The 15,858-nt window shown below is 59.5% G+C and overlaps 1 protein-coding gene across 2 annotated transcripts in view; it reads right to left on the minus strand.

Moving 5' to 3' along the window:
* Positions 1 to 15,858, minus strand: part of FAM53B (family with sequence similarity 53 member B) — a 95,240-nt gene that overhangs the window by 50,090 nt on the left and 29,292 nt on the right. Inside the window, exons 2-3 of one of the 2 annotated variants that reach the window (XM_037051151.1) lie at positions 13,249 to 13,500; positions 4,399 to 4,453 (exon numbers count right to left, since the gene is read on the minus strand). In XM_037051151.1, the coding sequence (XP_036907046.1) occupies positions 4,399 to 4,453; positions 13,249 to 13,326 (133 nt within the window). In that variant the 5' untranslated portion in view covers positions 13,327 to 13,500. Of the gene's footprint in view, positions 1 to 4,398; positions 4,454 to 5,318; positions 5,411 to 13,248; positions 13,501 to 15,858 lie in introns of those variants that run through there. The other variant, XM_037051152.1, reaches the window with a different exon arrangement.

The raw sequence follows: 15,858 nt of genomic DNA on the forward strand, positions 1-15,858 counted from the left end.
CCAGGAGACCAAGAGGCCCCAGATCTCAAAATGCACTCCTCGCCACCCCCACCCCCCCGCCCCACGCAGCTCAACCACAGGGCCGACCGGTGCACCCCGCGGAGACTGACGCAGAGTGTGGCCCCAGGAGCACCCCTTTCATGTACAGAGTGGACTTCAACAGCCAGGTAATTAAACACGGACAGTAAGGGCTTATCACTAAGATGCTGACAAACCCGAACCCGGAAGCACAAGCATGGCTGCCGTAATATTTTTACAATTCCTTTTTATACATAATGTATGATCCTTCTGCTCAAGTTCCCTCTATGTTCTTTGCCTGTGAAATAATTTACATTAATAAATAATTTATTACCATAACTCCTAAAGTAATTATGGGTTTCCATGCATTTTTTCTTAAGCACATGAACTGTTTTGTTCTCTGTCCACAGACTCCTATTTACAGGACTCCTCCTGGTGCCCTTTTCACAATCGCTGGCATTGCACTTGCTCTCACACACACATTGTTCGATTGCCAGGTCTCTGCCTGGCCTGAGAGGGGAGGAAAATGGGGTGTGTGGTACCCACTGTCCCCAGAACTCAGAACTCACTTAATGGGAGCCACGAACCAAGGGGGTGGGGGGAGAAGAGCTTGCTCTCACCATGCTCACTCCGCTTCACCCAAAATTACATGGGTGAGCCAGGTCAACATGGAGAAGCATCTCCCACTGCGAGTGCTGGAGGGGCTGGAGGGAACACTAAGGGTTCCCATGTGGCTCCAGGCTTGCCCAGGGCAGAGGGGTTCTCCCGGGCACAGTCAAGCTCCTTCTTGCTCCCACTAGAAATCATGGCCAGTAACAGGAGCTGGCCTGCTAACCACTGGCCGGGCCACACCCACGAGGCTGCCACCTGACCAAGGTTTCCTGTGTCGAAAACACAATAAAGCAGCGGTGTGCATGGCTCCCCGCCACAGGAGCTGCCTGCAGAGGAAATCCCAGCTCAGCACAGGTGTGCTGAGGATGGTCCAGGAGTTGACAAACGAAACCAGAGGCAGAACGTGGTCTCTGCTGCAGGGAGCCCTGAGGTGCTGGGCCTGGGCCCCACTCTGCCCTGCCCTCCCACCCCCACCCCTCACCCAGCTTTGCTTCCTCCTCCACTGAGGAAAAGCACAAAACCACTTCGTTGTATTAAGTTCCCAAAATTTGGGGCAGGGGACCCGGGGGGGGGACGCAAAGGTGGGGAGGGGCCCGTAATCCTGCTCAGAAGCAGGAGGGTGAAGTGCTTTTTAAAAACACTGTTGTGGGCACTTGATTACATTCACAGGGCATTTTTACCGAAGTGGGTGCAGAGGAGGCCGAGCTACTGGAAAGGGCGGCTTTCTGAGAGGAAGCAGACAGGCCGCTGCCCTCCCCACCCCAATGTGCTTGCCCGCATTTTTCTCAAGAACATTTATGAAACTCAAAACTCGTTCTGGCTTCCAGCTGGGATGCTGCATAGAGGGGAAGGGGAGGGAAAGAAACGGGTGACAGGGTCAAGCTGTCCCCAGCTCTCACGGGAGAATCCCACTCATCAGGGCCAGAACACGAGTCCTTTATCTCCAGGAGACAGGCAGGGGGTCTGGTGATTACAATAATGTGACATTTTATCTTTGCTGAGCACTGTCCAGCCCTGGAAGGGCCCAAACCCTCTTGAAAGGTCTGGCTGGACCCACGGGGTGTACTCTTGCATGCTATTGAAAAGCGGTCACGCCTAAGATGAAATCTCACTGCCTGGGACACCCTCCCAGTTTACGGCACAGGGCCACACCTCGATCATGGGTCTCCAGCACGTCCCACCGGCACGCGGGCCTGGGAGAGCCTAGGACAGCTGGCACTCCCACCTGGGCAGGTGCAGGAAAGGGACGGAGGTGGGAGGGACTGAGCTGGCGCCTCCGGTGTGCTGCTGTCTCTTTGAGTCCTGCAAACATTGGCACACGCTAGCAAGAAGTGGGAACCGAGGCTCAGAAAGATGGGCTGGTGGGCCCACAGCTCTGAGGACCGAGTCACTCCACCTGCACCCCTTGCCCAACATGTATCAGTGACTCAATGCACACCTACGACTGCAAGCCACTGCAATGAATGCAAAGCCTTGTACTGTGCACTGTCAGATGGGTTGGGGCTTCTTGAATCCAAGGATGGGCTGAGCAACAGAAAGACAAGCAGGAGCGGGAGAGATGCCAAAGAGAAGGATGAGGGGACTCCACAGACCCCCAGCACCCCGGCTGCTCCTCTGCCACCTGGCAGTGCCCAGGTGCTGGGCTGCAAGCAAGGGAAGACAGGGCCCGGGAGGGACTGATCCCCCAGAGCTGCTCTCCAAAGGAGAGGCAACAGGAGCAGCGTCACAGGCCTCCCTGGCCGAAAGCAGGCCGCAGGGCTCTGCAGGCTCAGATGGCCTGTGCTAGGCAGTCTGCAAGGAGGGCCTCTCTCCACGTGAGTCCATCCCCAGAGCCTCTGCCTAGGTCCCTGGGCTGGAGGACCTTTCCCCACAAGGGCGACTGCCTCGCTGATACCCCCGCCCCCAGGAAACAAAAGTCTGGGTGCGGAGCCTCTTCCAGGGAGCCGGACGCTCGTGCAAAGAGTGCTCATGTTGAGCCAGTCCCCTTACAAACGTGCTCTCAAACAGCCGCAGGCAAGCCCACAGGCCAGGTGCTATCCTCACAGCTGGCTCGCAGATGAATTGACTGAGGCTGAGAAAGGTCAGCAGCTCTGAGTGACTGCACGGGCCCTGACATGGCCCATCACAGACCCGCAGGGGCCCTGCGCCATCGTGCAAAGGGCACAGGAGCCTGGTGCAGGCGCAGCCTTGAGGTAAAGACCAACCTGCCCACAGCCGGTCTGCTGGCTGGGCCCAGCGACTGGGAGCCGAACCCAGGCTGGTCTGGGGGCTGGGCGCGTCCTGCTGTGACGAAGGAGGGCAGCTCCCCACTGCTCAACCACAACTCTGACCCAGATGAGGCAGGCAAGCAGGCATCCGGCTGGGCCGCTGAGGGCTTGCAGAAAGCCGTTAAGCACTCACAAGGCGCTCAATCACGCCCCACGTGGGGATGGGCCTCAGAAGTGTGTCACACAGGGAAGCCAAGGCCAGGTGACCTCCCTGCTTCCATTTCCTCTGGTGGCAGGTGAGCGCCTGGGCTCTCCCTCCAAGCTGTGGCTTGTGACTAAGAAGAAAGCAGTCTTCCTTCTCCCCCACCTGGGGTCCAACTCTGCCCGCTAACCACAGTTTCCCCACATGGGAATAGAGCGCCCCGCGCGCCCCCAAAGCTGCTGCACAGCCCAGTGGATCCTGCAGGTGAGGAGTGTGGCCCAGCGCCGTGCTCCTGGTGACACGCCCCACACCCCACCTCCCGGCCACCCCACCTTCGAGGGGCTGGGTCTAAGGAAGAGAAAGCGGACACTGCGCAGAGGGGAGGCTGAGACAGAGGCGAGAGGCCCGCAGCGGCGACCTGTCATGGAGGTCTGGCTGCTGCCTCGACAAAGGTGTCACAGAAACTCCCTGTCATTCAGGGTGTCCCCACAGGGGCAGAGTCACGGAGACACAGACGGCAAGAGGAGAAACGGGGCCCCGGCACCCAGAGCGAGAGCGGCCGATCTTGTTGATACGGGCACCTTTCCTGGCCCCTGAAAGAGCGGGCACCGAGGCCCCCGTTCCGGGAAGCGATAGGAAGCCAGCGCCTCAAAACCACCGCCTGTCTGTCCCCTTCGTGGGAACGGCCCTGAGGAATGACCCAGAAGGTGGTCGAAGCTTAGACACCAGGTCATGTTAATCACACCAGCAAACACTACGTACGCCCTTCCACCCTACGACCAGGGAACAGCTCAGTCAGCGAGCACATTCGGATCTACCCACCCAACGCAGTGCCCTGAACTCATCAAAACGCGTGGGACTGACAAGCCTAGTGCTGTGGGGGCAACGGTGGGAACTACTCCTGGGAAAAGCATGAGAAATAACTTTCGTATATAATTTTACATAATCGCGTGCTCATCATGGCCTTGGCTAGGAAAAAAAAAGTGCAAAACACATATAAAAATACACCAACTCGTAATAGCAGTTATTGCCCCTGGGTAAGGATGGGGCTACAGGAGGTTTTTATTTTATACTTTGCACTACGGTGCATTTTCTGACTTCAAAAAATGAACACAGTTCCTTTAACAGTCAGACAGAAACCCTCTGTGCTGTGACTCATGTTTGTCGACCACACACCAGTACCTGGCCCAGCAGCCCCCTGCACCGCTGGGGCCCAAACAGTCAGGACACACAGACCAGCGTCCCCGAGGCCGCTCGCTGTGCCTGTGTCCGGTCGGTGCTCACGGGTCTCACCTGGAGGACGCGGGCCCCGGCGGGAGGGCCAGGGAAGGACTGCTCCCAGCCACCTTGGTTACTCACCCATAACTCCACAAGAGAAAAGTGTCGGTCCGTGACTCATCTTCTTTGGCGTGTGCTGAAAACAACCAGAAAAGCTATTCACTCTTCAAGTCATGAGAAGCACGTCTGCACGGGCCCTGCGCTGGGCCCGTGCTAAAGTCACAACGACAGGGGGAGCGGCCTGTGGCCGGCGTCAGCTTTGTGAAAGGAGAGGAAAAGTATCTGGAGCGACAACGTCTGCCCACGGTCAGGCCTGGACGCTGGGCCCCAAGTCTCCAGTGAGTTACAGAGTCTGTCAAGGGAACGGGCTTCGAACCCCCCACGGGCAAGCCCCATGACTTCTAACACAGGGGCGCCTGCCACGGAGGGACGTGTGATGTGCGCGGGTCACCAGGTTGGGCTGAAAAGAGAGCTCCCCGCCCCCTGCCCCCTACAGCCCAGGCTTGGGGGAGGAGGGAACCTCAGAATGGCAGAAGAGCCTCGAGTGAAGGACAGAGGTGCTCAGCCACCCCCAGGCATCCTCTCTGAACTGAGACAGAAGCTCGCAGGTTGTCACAGCTCTCAGCAGACAGCGCTGGCTTCTGAGCTGCTTGGCACCATGTCCCCATGACGGCCTCCCTTCCCACAGGGGACACTGCGCGTCTTCCCCCAACCCCACACCCAGCCGCAGCAAAACTTGAGGGCCACTGGGTGAGGAACAGGCCAGTGAGGCCCAGCAGAGCCCTAAGCCCAGGCACCGGCTCCGCAGCTGCACAGAAACCTGAGCGGGGGGCACCCTGGGGTTCCTGTGCTCGTAGAGGCCCAGGTCAAGAGGCCTGTCCTGACCACTGGTGAGGAGGAGACTGTGGCTGCCCATCCTGGCCTCGGGCAGAAGGGTCTGGTCAAGCATTCCAAAGACTCACACATCCACCACCCATCCATCCGCCTGCCCATCAGCAAACCTGACCCAGTGATGACCTGCACGCAGGATCACTAGTGAAAACCTACGGTCTGATCCTGTAACAGTGACAGAAGCTCTCAGCCTCAGAGCCCTCGGCTGGTCACAGGGCTCTCACCTACGAGAGGAACCCAGGCCCTGGCTCTTTAAGGCCTGGAAGCATGAGGGTGGAGCGAACGAGGAACACCTGGCCCACCCAGATAAGAGGGGTGGCAAACGCCTGGCACCAGCTCCCCACCCCTGTCCCCAGCTGCCCAATGCAGGGACCTTTGCCCTCAGTCATATATGTGGTCATCCAATCAGCTTATTAGGGTTCACCCGGAGCAGCCTAGGCACAGAGGTGAAGGATGCCGGCCTTGGTCCTCAGGAAGCTCACAGTCACCCAGACAAACCCTTACACGGCACAGAGCATGGGATAGGAGGGGAGGCGACGCAGACTGCAGGTGCTGGGGGCCAGGGCTGGCTTCCTCAGGGAAACACTGGAGCTGGTGCTAAAGGACCAGAAGGAGCTCCTGAGGGGCAAAGGGGGCGGGAATACCTTCACCAGCGCCCCCACCTCCATTCAAAATAATTCTCTTCCAGTTGGGAGCAGGTACCCTCCTGGATTCCAGTGACTTGACCCCCACCCTGCTGGCTCAGTTCACGCAGCACTGAAAGCCCACACCGAAGTCACCCAACAGAGAGCAGGTGACAAACTTGAGAGCCCTGCAGGGTTCAGACAGGAGGAAGCTAGGCTTGGCCAACACCACGGGCCTTGCCCGCCGAGGGAGGCAGCTCCAACGCCACATGGGCACCCGGTACTGAGTGGGTGCCCAGCACAGAGCAAACATTCACTGGGGAACGACAGCCCCTATGCAAGCTGGGAGCCCACAGAAACCCAAACCAGGATCAGGGTGGGGAAAGCAGAAGAGAGCAAGGAGCCCACAGGGGCCACTGAGCAGAGCCAGGGGCAGCAGGCAGCGGTGAGACTCAGGCAGCAGTGAGACTCAGGCAGCGAACTGGCCCACAGTCACATCCCGGCTCGCCGGCCACCTCCTTCCCCTGAAGCTGCGTGTTCTGGGCAGAGGGGCACTCTAGACCCTCCCAGGGAAGGTGCGAGTGTGAGTGGGCACAGAAGGAAGCCACCACGTCAGCGCACAGGGCCCCCAGGCCTCCACTCACTCACTGGCTCGCTCAGCAAGGCCTCAGCAGTGTTTGCTTCGAACCGTTTCCCAGGGCAGCAGAGACACGCTTGAATGGGAGGGCTTCCCACTCCCCTGCAGCCCCACCCCGCCCCCAGGCCCTGGGCCTGTTCTCCCACGCTGCTCCTCCGCTTACCTCCCTCTAGCTACTTCCCACAGCAACCGAGTAACACTCCGGCCACCCCTGTCCCTGCCACCCACCAGACCCAGGTGGGCCCAGCCCAGTGCCCTCAGTCCCGCCAGGTCTACCCTGTGTTCACATGCAGCTCGGCGGGGCCAGCCCACTCGCTGCCACCCCAGGGCCTCTGTGGTGGGGTCTTTCCAGGATGGGCTCTGGGCCTGTCACACGGCCCCCACCATGGCCTTCCCTGACCGCCTGGCTTAAAAGGCACCTTCCCCACCCTGCGCGTCTTGCACGGTCTTATTTAGGGTCTGGGCCACGTATACCGCTCATTTGTTTCTGTGCTTTTTCCCTGACCCCCGAGAGCTAAGCTTCGTGAGGCTGCTGTCTCGTCCCCACATGGAGCAGGTACCGCGAGACTGCCTGCTGCCGGCTGCTCTGGCCACCTGTCAGCCCCCGCCTCTTGCTCGCACTGCCATGTGCCCAATAGAAGCAGAGCCAATGGGAACGGATGTTCACTGGGTGGACCTGCTGCCTCCCCAAATCGCTGGGCTCACGCCAAGTCAAAATTCAGTGGGGAAGGGGCCAGCACGCCAGGCAGAGTCAGGGGTGACCCCAGGCTGGCCCAAGGTCCCCAGGCGGCCTCTGACTCTGCGCCCGAGGGCACAGTGGTCCAGTGATGGCTCACACTGAGAGTTTACAATGTGAAGGAACCCCTGCCCCAAGTCTGCCATTCTAGGGGACCTCCACCCCTGGGCCCTTCACGGAGTGTGTAAAATTGCAGACTGGGGGTGCAGCCTGCTCCTGCTAACAGCACCCTGATTCTCCACTGGGGCTCCGCCTTCCACCACCGCACAGATCGTGGTGGGACTGTGCCTGGCCTCCCCAGGCACGGGGTAGGCCCAGGACATGGGTGTGGCTGACCAGACACGCCTGGGCCCAGGGCTCTAACGCCTAGACCAGGCTGGGGCCCGCTCACCGAGTGGGGACACCCTCGGCCTGCCATGAGCACCTGCTTCTGAAACGCTCCGAGCTGCCCCGTCCCTGCCCCTTCTGGGCTTCGTTCATCAGCTCCTCTCCAGTCCTAGGGTTCTCTCCCAGCACACCAGGGCGTTCTCTTTGGGTGCAAGCTAGCAGTAGAGGGCCTGGTATGCACGGCAGAGGGACCCTGGCCATTTCGTGCTGACCTTCAAGAGGCTAGTGGTTGAGTGAGCCATGGCTCAGCTGCTTGAGTAACTGCTGAAAGCGAGCTCTGAGCAGAGGTATTCAGAACCACGAGGAAAGATTTCTAAGTGAAACCTGCTTAACCAGAAAGATGTTTACAGTGTGAAGTAGTTTTTTGTTGTTGTTGTTTTAAATTTTATTTATCTATTTTTAGAGAGGGGGAAGGGAGGGAGAAAGAGAGGGAGAGAAACACCAAAGTGTGGTTGCCTCTCACACGCCCCCTACTGGGGGATCTGGCCTGCAACCCAGGCATGTGCCCCGACTGGGAATTGAACTGGCAACCTTTGGTTCACAGGCCAGCACTCAATCCACTGAGCCACACCAGCCAGGGCTGGTTGGGGTTTTTTTTGTTGTTTTTTAACAAAATGCAGCTTTCCCTTCTCCTTTTTCTTCTTCATGACTGTCAATTCAGTCAAACTGGTTTGTGTGTGTGGAGAATATCTATCCGAGCAATTATGGAGAAATGCTGACTGACAGCACGGTGGCAATTTTAAGGCCAACCCTGAGGCCTGAAATAGTCATGCATGGGCTGACTACTTCCCCCTGGGGCGCTGGGGTAGCCAAACAAACAGGAAAAAGAGAAGGAATCAGAGGCCCATCTTGCTTTCTGAGCTCCGTCTGAGGCTGGGCCAGCAGCGTGCAGGCCAGGACATCACACACCCAGCAGCAGCTTCCTGGGTAGTCGGGCCCCAGGTGCTGACCACTGGCAGGTTCCCCAGCATCCAACACCGAGGTTCCCACTGGGCTCCAGGTTGTCCCGGGCCGACGTATTCCTGGTACACCGGGTACAGGATAAATGCTCATTGGTTTGTGCCACTCCACAGCCAGCTGCTCTCAGCCCCTTGGACCGGCACACCCACTGCTGGAAAGAAGGAGGGAAGGAAGGGCCAATGGCTCCCTGACGAGGCTCCACAGCCCTTGGTGGTGGCAGAGATGTGTCTGCAATGACCCAGGACAATGAGCACAGCCCCTCCCCCAGTATTTCTCTCAGGGTAAAGCCTCCTCCCCCAGGGCAGGGCCTGGTCTCTCCGAGATTCCTTAGATCACAAGACAAGAAGATTCTGGAATCAGATCCTGCCTGGGAAAGGCAAAGGCTGCCAATCACACTGAGACCTCAGGGGCCGTGTCTCTGATGACACCCTGACTTCAATAAAGACAGAGTTCAGGCCTCTCTTGAACGAGGGGCCACCTCAGACAGAAAGCGCCATCACCACGCGTCGCCTGCCCTTTCTTCTGCAGGTTACTGACTGAAGCCATCACGTCACTGTTTCCTTCTCCTGATGTAGCGTTACAGGGAACCACAAGGCCACACAGACGCACTCACAATGATGCACATGAGGGGGACGAGTGGAGCACCCCAGCCTCTGAAAAGGAACACGGGGTGGCCGCGGCGGTGGAAAGCAGAAGGGAGAGCCAGGCCCAGGAAGAAAAGAGAAGCTGAGAAAGGCGCAGCGCCCTTGGGTGGAGGCTCTTGGTGATGCAAATGGAGATGCTACAGGGCCCCTGCCTCCCCAGGCTCAGGGTCAGCCCAGCGCGGGCGGGCCCCTCGGTGTCCTCGCCTGCTGGGGACAAAAGGCGTCACACTGCCCCGATCCTGCACTTCTGAGTTCGGACTTCAGGCCCGCCAGATGCCAGCATCCTTGTAGGACATCCTTGACATCCTCGTAGGACAGGCACAGAAGGAGACTGGCTCCACACGCCAGTGTGGGCTGTTGTGGGAAAGACCACGAGGCTGGGGAGAGTGAGGCGGCCTGGAGCACGCCCCGCCCCAGCGCCCTCTGGCCTCCAGGCCTCCGAGGGGGCTGGGGGACTTGCAGGGCAGAGGAGGCCGGGCCTGGCTGGGGAAGATGGTCCCTCTGGAGCCAGAGAACAGCCCTGGGCCTGCGCGTGGGCGTGCGGGAAGGAGCTGGGGGAACACTGTCCCCGAGGTCAAATGTCTGGGCGGCCTGCCAGTGGCAACAGCTAATGTTAGAACACTAAAAAGAAGAGCCCACCACCGGGCAGGGGAAGGCGGCAGCAGAGTGGGGGAAAGGGGAACCCAGTGCAGTCCTTGCCCTGGGTTCATTGTGCAAGCAGGCTGGGGACACAGCGGCACCCAGGCTGCCTCTCTCGGTGGGAACGACAAAATGCTGAGCACTCGGCGGCCCCTCCTGCTGTCTTCCTTTGCCTTTCCCGGGAGTAACTACGGTCACGTTGCTGCCAACATTCAGTTTTTAGAAAAAGGAGACCAAGAGCCATTGAACGGGCTCCTAGAAGGGCCAGGAGGGGGCTGGCCAGGCCCAGAGGGGTGTCTGCAGGCCTCTCCTCACCCAGGTTTCCGAGGCCCCCCCCCAGGCGCCCCAGGCGACTTTCACCAGCAGTTTGTGACTTTGTCTCCTCACAGATGTGGCTCTGGGACTCACTCCCGCAATTCCAAAGTGGCCCACGGTGATCCACATCCCGTTTTTCACCCTCGAACCCCCACTTCTGCGATCTTCCCAGTCTCCTTAGAAAACAAGAGGAGAAAGCCTCTCCCTCTTTCCGGTTATTATCTCGATGGTGTTCGGCGAGGAAGATGTTACCGGCTTAGGAAGCTGAAGCAAAGCCCCCGCTAACTTCCTCTCCAGCTCGCTGGCCACTCAGGGCAAACCCTCCCATCAGTTTCTCTCACATTCCGCCTAGTGGATGTTATCATGAGGCTGAGATTATCTGGGGTCCTTCTCAGTTTATTCGGCCCCTGCCTCCCCCAGGGGGTCTGGCAGAGTCCTGAGAGACCGCAGCCCCAGGAGCTGGGCTGGGGCGTATGCAAAGGTCCCAGGTGCAGGACACAGGGCCTGGACTTGAAGGCTGCATGCTCGCACCCTGTTCACTAGCTGTGTGACCTGCCCTCTCAGCCCCCTCCCCTGGGCCCTCAGAGCTCCCGTTTCCTGTCTGTATGACTGGGCTGAGACAGACATACCCCTGCCCCTCTGCGGGGTAGGGGGAGGCTCCAGGACACGGAGGGAGGCGGGACCTCTGCCAGTGCCCACTCAGACCACGCCCTCCCTTGCAGGCTGCTGGATGGCGCGCCCCCATGGGCGCTGCACGGGCAGAACCGGGCCCTGCCCGGGCTGTGGCCAACAGCTGGGACACGCCAACACAGAGGAGAGCCCCTCTCCAGAGGAGGCTGCTGCCCACAGCTGACCTGCACAAACATCTGCAGGACAAGTGGACAGAAGAGGAGGACAGGGGCCCCCAAGTTCTGGGCTGGGTGGCTGTGGGCCTGGAGCAGCGGGTGACTTTCCAAGAAAGAGGAAAGGAAGACCCTGACCCATCGGGCAGCACAGAGAGCCCCTGTCGGTGGCCCGTTTGCTCCGTCTGATTTTCTGTCCTTGTCTTTTTGGAGAAGGGAAGCGTTCCTTCCCTGGATAGGGCTGAGAGGCTGCACTCCTCCTGGCAAGGGGCTCAGACCATGTCTATTTGAAGAGCAGCTCAGCTGACCTTGAGCCCATGTGCCCTGGAACCAGCTCCCCGGCCAACTCCAGCCAGCCCTGAGATGGGACCGAGTTCACCGGCAGCTGCTGAGGCCAACAGCGCAGCTGGAACCAGGCAGAGACCCTCCCCTGGGACCTCACTCTGAAGACCATTCCTTTCTGGTCAGAGCTACGCTCGATGCGTTCTTTCAATTCAGCAGAAAAACACCCACCAGTAACAGAAAACAGAGCGACCTCAGCCATGAACCTGAGCAGCAGCCAGAGAGGCACTAAAACAACGGCGAACTCAGAAGAAGCGGCGCCACGGGAACCCGCATTCATTCATTCCTTCTGCAAATGGCCGCCTGCCACGGTCTAGACCCTGGTTCTAGGCACCGGGCCTGCAGCAACAAGTGAAAGAGACAAAACGCCCACATTCTGGTGCAGGAGTCACTCGATACACAAGATCCGACGTCAGGAAGACCTTCAGAGGGAAGAGAGACAGGGAACGGTGACAGAAGCGTGTGCGCTAGGGGGAGGCAAGGGTGGTAGTGGAATTAAATTTTAGTCCGACTGGCCAGAGAACGAAGAAAGGAAGGGAGAGTCCTGCTAGAGATGAGTCTCCCAGGCCGTGGATCACATGCAAAGGCCCTGGGGTAGGTTTGCACCTGAGCAAAGAGCCGATGCAGTCTGTGCAGAGTGCATGGGGTGGGGGCTGGGTGGCAGAGAGCGAGCAGAGTGGTCACGGGGGCCAGACTGTGAGGGCCCTTCCTGACTGGGACGCCGAGGAAGGCTCCGAGCAGAGGAGCAGCAGATCTGACCATGTTCCCTCCGGCCGCTGGGTGGGGGATGGGCCGAAGGAGCCAGAAGCAAGGGACCAGGTCCCACAAGAACCCCTGTGAGAGTGGACGGCAACAGTGTCCGGGATGCTGAGCGGGATCTAATCACAGATGGACGTCACACGCAGCCTGGACAGGTGGTGTGATGGCCAGCGCGCCGACTCATCTTTGTCCATGCAATTCGTCCAGCCCAGCGCCTGACACACACCCTGTGCTCTGTCAAGGCCTGTGGAGTGGACACAGGTCTGGTGGCTTCTGCAAGCTCTGGCCAGGGCCAGGGCCCCACCTGCCCACTCTCCGCCCAGCTGCTGGTGAGCGACAATGGACGGAGCCATGAGGGTGCCAGTGGGGGCGCTCCTAAGGGGCTGTGACGGGCGCCAGGAGGGGCCCTGGGCGACATGACCCTGGACAGTGGGCTCCCCGCTGACCCCAGACATGCGGAGAATCCAGGAGGCTCCCCCAGCCACAAAGCCCCTCCACAGGAGTGCTTCTCGCTGGGTGCAGCCCTGAGGAGCCAGGGCCCCAGCAGGCAGGAGGCCGTTTTGTTCTGGCTCTGACGGCCGCTCGTCTGCCTCTCTGGCCCAGCCCACCAGGCCATTTGTCCAGAGGACTTCGCTGGTGGAGGGCAGCCGAGGGTAGCTGTCATCACAGCCCACCACGCCGGCCACCAGACTGCGCCTTCCTTCTCCATCGAGGTCTCCCACTCCACACATTCCTCCAGCAGCTGCCCTTGCCCGGCACCGCCCTTTGGAGAAATGGCCTTATCTCAGCCCCCACTCGGGCACCACCTCCCCTTCCTGGGTGGAGACCAGCAGGAAGGTGGGTCTCAGCCGGGCTGGGGCGGCGGAACCACGCTCACTGGGTGTTACTGACCAGGCGCTGGCCATCCCACCTCACTCACCAGAAGGCACCGGTCTGGGCCGGCTACTTCCTTCTCGCACGTACTGTCCTCACCCGGGCTCTGGCTTCCTCTGCCCCCACCCTGCCTGGCTGGCAGCACCCTGCAGAGCTCCACTCTCGGGCACGCTGGACTCAGTCTGCTAGGCCTGCGTGCTCCCTGCGTGCTCCGTCCACAGCCCCAGCGTGACACTGGGCCTCAGAAGGGTGGTCAGGGAGACCAAGTCCACGGGGTGCTTACCAGCTCAGAGTCGAAGGTCCTGCATGCGACGGAGTCGGCGCCCAGGTCGTCGAGGCTTTTCCTTAGGATCATCACCATGGTAAGGGCCTCAGCAGCGGGGCTCCGTCCCAGGGCGGGCACGAGCCATCTTCCGAGGGGCAGACTGAGGCAGAGGCACCTCCCAGGTGACCGATGTCAGCAGAAACCACTCCCCATCGGCCCCCGGCCTCAGGGTGGAGCTATGGCAGGAAATGGTCAAATGTGGTCAACTGCCTGGGAAGACAGAAAAGGAAGGCGAGGGGATCAGGACGGGGGAAGATCAGGGCCCGGAGAGAGCTGCCCACCCCTCCACGCTGCGCCTGCCTCCCTGCTGAAGGACAGAGTTCTGGGAGGGCCTCGAAGGCCACCTTGGAATCCGCTTAGAGGGTCCCCAAAGCCACTGCCCTGATGGGTATAAAGGTGAATCTCAGTTCAGCCAGTGGAAGCTCCACCTTTAAGTGACACCTTTAAGATGTCTCTCAGGGTGTCCCATCTGGTATTCCCCAAGTGTGATCAAGTCATGTGACACCTTGCACTGAGCTGGCTTTAGAGACAGCTTCAGTGTCACCACCCGACCCCAGGCTGAGGGTCACACCTGCCATTGGCTCTCAGGCCGCTGACTGGCAGCAGGGGACCCACAGTCCGAGAGGTGGCCAGTCTTCTCCACCAACTAGCAAACAGAAGCTCCTAGGACACTCAGGAGGGTCCCCTGAAAAGCATCTGAGGTAACTCCCATCCTGGGAAGGACCAGGTTTCCACAGCGACGCACTGGCAACCCTGAGGGTCTCTATAGCCTGTCCTTCCTGCAGAATGAGGCAAACCAAGTCACAGCCCATTCAGGGCCCACCGTCACGCTCTCAGCTGTTGGCAGTCACAGGATCCCCATCCCCCCACACGTCACCACGCCCCCTCTCCAGTGCCACCAAGCAAACACCGAGTGCGGCCTACTGTTTGGGTTGAACAAGTCACCCTCACCAGCGACCTTTCCTGGTCCTGTTCCCCATCCCACCTGGCTGCGGTGACACCTCCAAAGGAAGTCCCATGGACACCAGCAACCTGGTGATCACCACCCGAGACTAAAGAACAGTGTCGGTAACAGTGCTGGACACACAGAAAGGCAACTCGCCATCTGGAATTAAAAACAAACTGCTCGGTGTAGGGAAGTGTTTCAGAACCCGCTGCTCTGTGTAAAAATTAATTGCGCCCTGGTATTTACTCGCCGTCCAGACTGTAAATCATATCTTCCTGTTTACTTCAATTAGACTTTGCAGTGGGTGTTATTGAAACTGCTCGATCACGGGCCAGCTGGCAAGCCTAGGAACATCACCTTCCACTGTTCTTCGAAAACAAGGTTCATCCGAAGTGTGGACACACAGAAGGGAGGAGGGGAGTCAATACGCTGTCAAAGGCCCGGCCGCTGGGGCAGGGAGGCTGCCCGCTCAAGCAGGAGACCTTGTGGCTCCGACACCACCTTGAGACAGAGGTGACACATGCTGACCGAGAGGGATCTGCTCCAGGCAAGACCCTCAGACCGCTCCTCTGAGCCCTGGCCGGACAGCCCAGCTGGAAATGTCCACCAGGCCCTGGACACTTGGGTCAGGAGCAAGCTGGGGCATACCAAACGGGGGGGTGCCCAGAGGTGTGCTCACAGACTGTCCCTTCAAAGGGATCCTTCCTGCCGCGGTGGTGGCAGGGCGAGGCCTGATGGTGGCCATCTTCTTCTGGGTACAACCTCGATTGCGTTCCGGGACAGCCCAAGGCCCCGGAGGCGCCCTGCTGTCCTCCCTAAAGGGACACACACCTGCACAGACTCCCAGCTCTTGAAATGTATTGTGTGAGTGCCCTCTGCCAAGTTACTTACTTTCTGAGCCTCAGTTTCCCTCTCTGTGAAGCAGAGACATCTGTGGCTGCCTCGGAAGATTACCATACTCCATGAGAGCAGAACCCAAGCCCTGGCTCGGTCGAGAAGCCCCAGCTCCCTGGCTCGGTCGAGAAGCCCCAGCTCCCTGCAGGGAATGTCCAGTAAACCACAACTGTCCCTCCTTCATGGGGGAGCCGTTGGGACCCGACCCTTTCTCAGCGATGAATGCCCAAGCAGCCGTCCTCTCAACATTTTTAAAGAGATATTCCATCCAATTTTTTAAAAGCTACCCATCAAGAGAGGACTGGCTGTCTTATGGCCCATCCCTCTGGCGAATCGGGAGGTGGCCAGTTAGAAGGATGCTGCTGAAGTCTATCTCCATGGAAACAGGTTGGCCCAGCTGATTTGGCCGATACAGTCGATGCAGCCTCCAGGCACCAAGCACAAAGCTGGCCGGAGGCGTCCTGACTCTTGAAACTCTGTCCCCACTGGAGCCCCTGCAGGGCGCCAGGGCTCACAGAGGCAGCAAGGGGGTGATCACCGGAGCCCCTGGGAACTAGGTGGGTGGGCAGCCAACACAGCAGACACTGTAAGAAGAGAGGAGGTCCGGGGCAATCCCAGTCCTCAGGGTCCCGAAGGCGGGCGGAGGAGGAGACACTGGCACAGAGTCCTGGGCAGATGTTTCCACTCCACACAGGAGACAATGACACACAGCACGGCCCGTGTGGGGA

This window comes from Sturnira hondurensis, unplaced genomic scaffold, assembly GCF_014824575.4.
Source record: "Sturnira hondurensis isolate 20B ecotype Veracruz unplaced genomic scaffold, ASM1482457v3 Scaffold0007208, whole genome shotgun sequence".
Lineage (NCBI taxonomy): Eukaryota > Metazoa > Chordata > Mammalia > Chiroptera > Phyllostomidae > Sturnira > Sturnira hondurensis.